Source organism: Stegastes partitus, unplaced genomic scaffold (assembly GCF_000690725.1).
Source record: "Stegastes partitus isolate 25-593 unplaced genomic scaffold, Stegastes_partitus-1.0.2 Scaffold378, whole genome shotgun sequence".
In the NCBI taxonomy this organism is placed as follows: Eukaryota; Metazoa; Chordata; class Actinopteri; family Pomacentridae; genus Stegastes; species Stegastes partitus.
Genome location: NW_007578109.1, coordinates 291670 through 300254, shown reverse-complemented (window position 1 = coordinate 300254; position 8585 = coordinate 291670). Strand labels below are relative to the sequence as shown.

The following is an 8585-nucleotide window of genomic DNA, read 5'->3' as shown; positions in this document are numbered from 1 at the left end:
TTCTCTGTTTTTCTGAACGTTTTAGTCTTTGTGGGAGTTGTTTCTGATAAATTTGATCATTTAATTTTTAAGATGTTTTATTCACATTTTAAAAAATGTATTATTTGCACATTTTATTATTTTCATAAATTATTTTCAGTATTTTTGTGACTGTCTCTAAATGTTTGTTTCTTTTTTGACACATTTTCTGGTGTTTTTTGTCATTTTGGGGCGTTTTACTGTTAATAGGATCAGTCCGTGTACAGACACTGAGTCTGTGTCTGTTCTGACAGGAAGCTGGGTTTTTCTGACCATTTGATAAACAGAGATGACGATTTTGCTTTAAACCCCAATGAACAAAACTGAACTGAAGATAGCTGCAGAATACTGGTCTGATGAGGAAAACTGAGAGCTGAGAATAAACCTCAGTTAAAACCTGCTGCACATCGAGTCTGAACGTTCATCAGTGACGTTTGATTTTTATGGATTTATTTCTGTTTGTCATGAGGTTCAGAGCAGAATGAACAAACACAAGCTCAGTGGTGATCAAAGTGTTCTGTTTGGTAGCAAACTGTGTCTTTGTCTCCGGTATGGATCGATGTGATCACTGAATGTAGAAGACGTCGGTCCTGGTGGAAGTTAAACTCTGGTTGTCCCTGATTGAACCCTGTTGGATCAGACTCATTGTTCAGTGGTTCAGAATCTGAGCTCCAGATGTTGGACTGACGCTGAGGTGTGCTCATGGTGCAGCCGGCTGTCCAGTTGTCCAGATGTCTAGTTGTCCTCTCCTCCTGTCCTCTCCTTCTATCCTCCTGTCCTTCTGTCCTTCTATCCTTCTATCCTTCTATCCTCCTGTCCTTATGTCCTCGTCCTGACTCAACCTGGACCGACGCCTGATGCTGTGAACTCAGCTCCTCTCAGGAAACGTGGATCACGACTGCTTTTACAGCCTGAGATGCTATCAGCTGATAATCAGCAGCTCCGCTGAAAGTAAACGTTGCTCAGATTACACCACGTAGGCGGCTCGGCCGGGACGCCGTCCTCCGGCTGGCACCAGATCACAAGCAGACGGGGTTCTGGTTACTGGTTAACTCAGGCGATGAAACTCGGCTCACGTACGCACCACGAGCCGGAGTTTGAACCGAGAGCGACACCAAACAGGAAGTGTCCACTGGTTCCCCGCTGTCGAGGCAGATCTGGACTTCTGAAGGCGATCATGTAGAAAATGTGGAGAAACTCATGAGAAGCAGCTCCACCGGCTGCTACGTTCACTCTGCTCACATTAGGAGACTGTTCAGACTTTCAGAGGGAGTTTAGCTGGAGGTTTGAAGGCGTGCTGTTTCCTGTCTCAGTTTACTTGGCGTTACGATGTCTTGCAGCTAACAGTTATTTCCTGGATAAAAGAGTTCTAATTAAGGAATCCAGAAAATAATCAACAGTGTAGACGCTGGTCAGCAGGTGTGTGTTTTATCCGCCTGTCCTCTGCCCCGACCTCCTCGTGTAGCTTCCAGACGCTGCGTTGGCACGTTGACCTCGTTAATGATCAGACTGTTGGGATGTGCAGCAGTTTCAGGTCGTCTTCTGCTTCTTTACAAAAGGAATGAAATGCGGTTAAAACAACAAATGTTTTTGCATCAGAGCTGCAATGAATAATCAATTAAAGGCCAACATTAATCTCCAACTGTTTCTGAGGAACTCTTGGTTTTGGCTGATTGAACATGAGCCACGTCTATACAGGTCATGGATAAATCACATGTATGTTCAAATGCACCTAAACTGTCTCATTAGCTCAGCATCACTACAGACGGACAAACAAACACATCCATCCATCCATCATCTCTACACCTTCATCCTCACTGGGGTGGTGGGGGGCGGAGCCTATCCCAGCTGACTCAGGGTGAAGGCAGGTTCACCTGGACAGGTCACCAGTCTATCACAGGGCTACACTTAGAGACAGACAACCAAGCACACTCACATTCACACCTACGGACAATTTAGAATTACCAATTAACCTCAGCATGTTTCTGGACTGTGGGAGGAAGCTGGGGAACCCGGAGAGAACCCACGCTGCACGGGGAGAACATGGAGACTCCACGCAGAAAGATCCCGGGTGTCCTCACCAGGACGCCAACCGGCGACCTTCCAGCTGTGAGGCGCTAACGGTGTTAAGCACTGAGACACCTGCAGCCCTGCTTTAAAGTCAAGATATTTAAAAAAGTAATTTCCAACTAGAACTTCAACAATAAATTATTTGTTAGCTATTAAATTAATCAGAAACTATTTTGATAACTTATTGAAACAACAAAAAACAGAAACTCTGATTTCAGCTCCTTCAGTGAATGTCTTCTGGGTTCTTTCCTCTGCGACACTAAACTGAACATCTCTGGACTAAACCAGACGTTGGAGGGAACTCTGATCCATGTTTTTGACCATCAGCTGATTAATTCATCCATAACATTCACTAGTAGCAGCAACACTTGCTGTGCTTTAGCTGAAAACGTGTTTATTTGTATTAAATGAAACCTGCTGGTGTGTTTTCAGTGTTGAGCTGCTGCAGCCTTCCAGTGTGACTTCACAGAAACCAGGTGAGTCTCCTGCTGCTGCTGTTTCTGACTCGTGCTCCATCAGAGACTAAACCAGTGAAACCAGTCTGCAGCAGCTGGTTTCTGTTGGCTGAAGGTAACTCAGATGCTGGCACGGTTCCTGCCACTGGTTCCTGCTGCCGTGTTCGGCCTCACGTATCCAGCATTCCTCAGAAGTGAAGTTCTGAATAGCTGCTGACTGATTGAGCTGCTTCTTCCTGATGCACTTGAAGGCATCAGTCAGTGAGTCTGAGCTGCTGATGAGCTCTGATGCTAACATCCACATCTGCTCATATTCACAGCTGCAAACACAATAGAAGCAACATTTAGAGTGCAGCTGAGATGCTTCCAGGACTTATTAACGGATTGTATAGGTCAGATCATGTGAGTGATCATCACAACCTTCACGTCTGGTTTTGTCTCATCAGGACTCTAAATGTTCACTCTCAGAAAAGCAGCAAATCCTCAGAAGCTGCTTGTTTATTATCAGCACTGTTCCTGAATAATGGACTTGAATTAATAATATATAAATACACCACTGACACCGCTTTGATCAACAGGTCAGAAACATTGATGACATTATGATAAAATGTAGTTTAACTGTGGTTTGGTTTGGTTTGTTTTTTAAAAATTGAATTTAATGAAATGGGCAGGAAGATTTAATCAGTGTGCTCAATATTCACGAGAATAGTTTTATTAATGATAGTAATCACAATAATAATAATAATAATAATAATAATAATAATAATAATAATAATAATAACAGTAATAATAATAATAACAACAGTAATAATAATAATAGGTAATAATAATAATAATAATAATAATAATAGGTAATATGTTTTAATGTTATCATTAAAACCATGTTTTAATGAGCAGTAAAATCAGTAGTAATAGAATGATTATTATTAGCACTAGCAGCAGAAGTAATATTGTCAGGAGTAGTAGTACTGTGAAAAGTACTATTGTTAGTATTATACGTAGTTGTAGTTTAATTCCTGTTATTATTATTATTATTATTATTATTATTATTATTATTATTATTATTATTATTATTATTATTATTATGAGACTCTGGCATGTCCTGGTTCTCGATCAGCTGTTTCCCACTTCCGTCCTGCGCGTGGTGGCAGCGCACGTCTGTTTACTTCCGCCTGTCCGAGCGCACGAGGACGACATGCGGCTCTCGGAGTCTCCAATGGCGGCGGGCACGCCCACACTGCGCGGGCACGTAGAGAGCGTGACCAGTGATTGTGTTTGTTAAGAACAAAGTTCATAGAAACCTAGAAACTGAACCGACGGGATTCATTTAACTGTTTATGTTTGATTTCTGCCATAAATCGATCAGAGTGACTGATAGAGATCAATAGATGTATCGATACGTGCGTGATGTACAGGCTCTCTGTGGTTTCTGTGGAACTGAAGGAGGAACCTTCATCCCTCCATCCGCCCCATAGGGAACATCACATGCAGCACGTCTCTCACACGCCGATGACAGCCGCCTTCACAATAAGAGCACCACAGGCTACTTCCGGCTCCGGATCAGCGTCTCTTCATTTAGTGAGTGAAGAATAAAACAGGCTGACCTGAGATACTGACGTTCAGACGGTGTTTCATGTGACACACATTCAGGTACTGGGATTTATTTAATGACTCAGGACTTGTTTTTTGTGTGTTTTTTTCTTTGTGTTTGATGTGAAACGCCTCGATCAGAATCTCTATTAGAAATAAACATATTCTCAGTTCTTCTAGCTGATGTTTAAGACACTCATCCAGACTCTTTGCATCATGCTGGAGGCTTTAAGCAGCTCTGGGGGATTTGGGTAAAACATCTTATTGCAGCTTCAGATTATGTTGAATTTGCAGTTTCATTTATAAAACTATGATTAATAATCAAAGATCAGATATGGACGATTCTAACCTCTAAAGGGATCCAACATCAGTCCTGTGCTTCTGGCAGATCAGACAAGATGAGCTGAGCTGAGCCTTTATTTGTCTCACAGCTGTTTTGATGCATTCACTGGTTTCTATCTGTTGAAACTGTTTGCAGGAATGTGTTTGTGACTCTACAGGGGAAGGTGCTGTTGTTGTTCTGAATCAGTGTTTAACGTGTTTGTCTTCATGTGGTTCTACCAGAACCGATCCAGATGTGCAGCGAGATGCGTCAAATGAATCTTCGACCTTTATTGTGAAATGTAAAACCGGAAGCAGCGTGTGTGAGCTCGGCGGACTTGACGGACCTGCAGCCCAATAAGACTCGGATCAGCTGACTGAGGACCAGTTCGGGGGATCCGCTGTACCCGTCCGGACCTCCTCAGTCAGTGTGTCCGTGTGTCGGAACCAGTCCAGGACTTTCCCCTGCGGATCGATAACTCGTCTGATCGATCAGCCGGTCCCGTCCATCCCGGACCGACATGCCCTTCATCGAGCACGTCTCGGACTCGGACCTGGAGCGCCTGGCTCTGGAGCGGGTGGTGCCGGCGCTGCTGGCCCACGGCTTCTTCTACCTGGACGGGCTGCTGGGGGAGCTGGCGGGCGGCGCGGTGCTGGACCAGGTCAAGGAGCTGCACCGCACCGGCGCGCTGCAGGACGGCCGCCTGGCGAGCTCTGCGCCCGGCGTCCACCGCAGCAGCATCCGCGGGGACAAGATCGCCTGGGTGAGCGGCTCGGAGCGCGGCTGCGAGGCCGTCAGCTTCCTGCTCAGCCTCATCGACAAGCTCGTGTCCGTGTGCGCCGGCAGGCTGGGCAGCAAGGAGATCCGGGAGAGGTCCAAGGTAGGCGGACTGCAGGGCCCAAGGGCCGGGCAAGGGCAGCGGGGGGACCAGGGTCTGGGAGCAGGGGGACCAGAGACTAGAGCTGGGGAGCAGGTTTAACGAGGTGGAGGTGTGGAGATGTTCAGATGTTCAGATGTTCAGACAGAAACTTTCTTCGTTCCTTTGTTTAGTCACTGAAGCAGTCCAGCTCACATGTAACATTTCAGAAAACAAAGTGAAGCTGCAGAGTGACAGCCAGAGAAGTTGTGCATCTGTTTTGTTTGAAAGAACTAAAGAGCAAGAGTTTATGCAAACTTGTGCTTTCTGTCCTAATCAGAGCTGCTCGTTCATTAATTAATGCCTAAATGAGACTCTGCAGGTTTAGTGGCTGTGAGTTGGTCACTGAGTAAATAAGCCTTCATGGAAATGAAACTACACGAATGTTAAAATGACCGTTTGATGTTTGATCAGCTGTGTTTGTGCAGCAGGACATCAGGACAGAAACCAGTAAAACCCAAATATAACAGAATGAAAGCAGGAGGACGGTGTGTGAGACGTGAAGTAGACGTGAAGCGTTGATCTGTAACCAGCAGTCGCTTCGTTTTAATGTTGAACTTTGACTAAAAGCTGCTCAGAGACACAAACACATGAAAACTGGAGACAGTAAATAAATCAGAGACGTTAAAGTGGACATGAAGCCGAGCAGCGAGGACGAGCTGCAGACAGCCATCCAGTCATCATTCAGTTATGAAGAGTTAGGAGCAGAAATCCTCTGGTTTGTGGTTTTATTCACATTTATTGGTGTTTATTTGTTTAAGCAGCATCAGACAGAGAAGAGCTCTGATCACAGGGTGGCCACAATAATAGGAACACCTTCTCAGACCGGACCTGTAGCTGACACGGATCCAGTTCATTTAGATTCTTTATTACACCGAGTGTAGTTCTGATATTTCATGACGGCAGGTTTTGTCCCAAGCAGGAAAGTTTCAGCATCAAACGTTTAATTTCCTGCATCCTGGTGAGAGTCTGTGATTCTGCTTCAGTTTAAAATGTCTTCATTTATAGAAACATAATGAAGCTCTCAGGAGTTTGTTCTCCTCCACATCATCTCTGCTTTCTCAGATTTTTACCTTCATACAATCTGCATTTGCTTCACTGCATAATAACACAGAGTTTAACCGTCGTTTCTAATTTAGTTTATTACATACACGATGAATGCAGGACGTCTCAACATCAAACCGGCTGTGGGACATTAGTCCAGCTTCAATCTGGTTCAGCATCAGATTTTATCCGTTTTGTTAAATTACAGACAACATCTTGTTAAATTTTTAAAAAATCAGTATTTTTACATTTTTTCAGTGTTTCCATAAAACCAGACATTTCAACTTTAGATGAACATAAAATCCTTACTTTACAGATATTTGCTGTTGTTGGACTGAGGAATGATGGATTATATTTTTGTTGTTTTAAAGATGTAGTTGAATTGCAGATATTATCTATTAAAACTTTACGAACATCTTTAAAACATGTGTTTATGTAGAACTTGATTAGTAGTTTTGTTTTAGTACAGAATCAGCTGATGGACACATTTTCAGTTTGTTGTGGATTTTTTTTGCTCAGCTATAAACCAGAACCAAACCTGTCCCGTCTAAAGGCAGCACTTTGTTAGAAGCTTGAAGTGTTCTGTCTGATCTCAGGTCAGTTCAGTCACCAGCAGCTGACTGAAGCGGGTTCACAATCTTCTCCTACGTTGTTCTTTCTTCTCTGAAACTCGTCGGCCAGTTTGGCTGCCGTCCAGTGACCCGGTTTGGGCCCAGAGCCAAAGCTTTAGAAACCAGAACATGATGACAGGAAACTTACTGGACCGGTTCAGCTCCTCTGGGTCTCTGTGGATTCATCATAATTAATCATTCAGGCGGGTTCAGGACTGGACACAGAACCCGACCAGATGTTTGTAGAACATTTACATATTTGTATTTATGAACCAGAACCTCCTCAGAACATCTGGTTCTGTATCTGCAGCACCTTTATCTACTGACCAGAGTTCTACCTTCAGACTGTGAATGTTCCAGACGTCCAGGTCCTTGAAGTCCACAGAGGAGGGTCCAGATTGATCACTTTAATGGACTTTTTCCATCATGTCTGAGCCTCAGAACTTCATCAGTACAGCAGATAGACACATGACATTTAGGAGGAAGAACACATCTGGGTTCTGGTAGAACCTGACACCAGATCAGTTCTACATCCATTCAGGTGTCTCAGTCTGAACACTGGACCTGGTTCTGTTCATGTCCTCTGCCAGAAGCTGGTAGCATCAGTATTATGGGATGTCTCATAGGGGTACCAGTTTAACGTCTATGAGATAGAGTCATAGAAACAATCATTGGTACCCTGGATCTGGTTCTGGTTCTGATCATTAATCAGAGGAAACTTTCCAAAGTGTATTCTGGGTAAACGTTTCAGGCTCCTATCAGTATGTGTGATGATGGTTGGGTCAGAACACGTCAAAGCAAGTAGAAGCAGAAAGATTCAATAAACGTCGACATTCTCACGTACACACTCTGATTCAATAATTCACTCCCTCACTCCTCCTCCTCCTCCTCCGCTCGCCCGCCCAGACACACCCACCGACTTACTGTACACACACACACACACACACACACACACACACACACACACACACACTCAGTGCACGTGCAGCAGCAGCAGTTTACAGTAAAACTTTATCACACAACTGAGTGTTATCAGACGGAAAATCAGGAAAACGGGTCAATTCAGCTCCAACAGGAAGAAGAGTGTGTGTGTGTGTGTGTGTGTGTGTTACTGGGTGTGTGTGTGTGTTTGTTAATACCTCTGATAGAGTTCAGAGCAGAACAACACGTCGACGTGCAGAAACTCAGACTCGTCTCGTGTGAATCTGAACCACTGAGACCACGTCTGTCCTCCTGCTGGTGGACAGACGGAGTTCAGAACAGACTTGTACACATGTTCAGATAAGAACTGAGCCAGTTGTCCTGAGTAAAGAGGAATCAGGAGTCAGTCAGACTGAAACTTGGACCGCTCGAGTCCCATCAGCGTGCTGGATGGAGGCTGCAGGTCTCACTGGTGTCGCTGTTTTTCACTGCGCTGATACAACCCTCTGTGGCTGGTTGGGTCGCAGTGGGTTCTGGTTCCTCTGGTGGTTTTGTGTCTCTTTGTGGTTATTTTTTTTCTCTTTGTGGTGGTTTTGTGTCTCTTTGTGGTTATTTTTTTTCTCTTTGTGGTGGTTTTG

At 44.4% G+C, this 8585-nt stretch overlaps 1 protein-coding gene across 2 annotated transcripts in view; it reads left to right on the top strand.

Annotated features, from left to right (window-relative positions):
* The first annotated feature begins 4842 nt into the window (after positions 1-4842).
* Positions 4843-8585, top strand: part of egln3 (egl-9 family hypoxia-inducible factor 3) — an 11524-nt gene continuing 7781 nt past the window's right edge. For both annotated transcript variants that reach the window (XM_008284883.1, XM_008284882.1), the window contains exon 1: positions 4843-5335. In XM_008284883.1, coding sequence (XP_008283105.1) covers positions 4976-5335 — 360 coding nt within the window. In that variant the 5' untranslated portion in view covers positions 4843-4975. The remainder of the gene's footprint in view (positions 5336-8585) is intronic.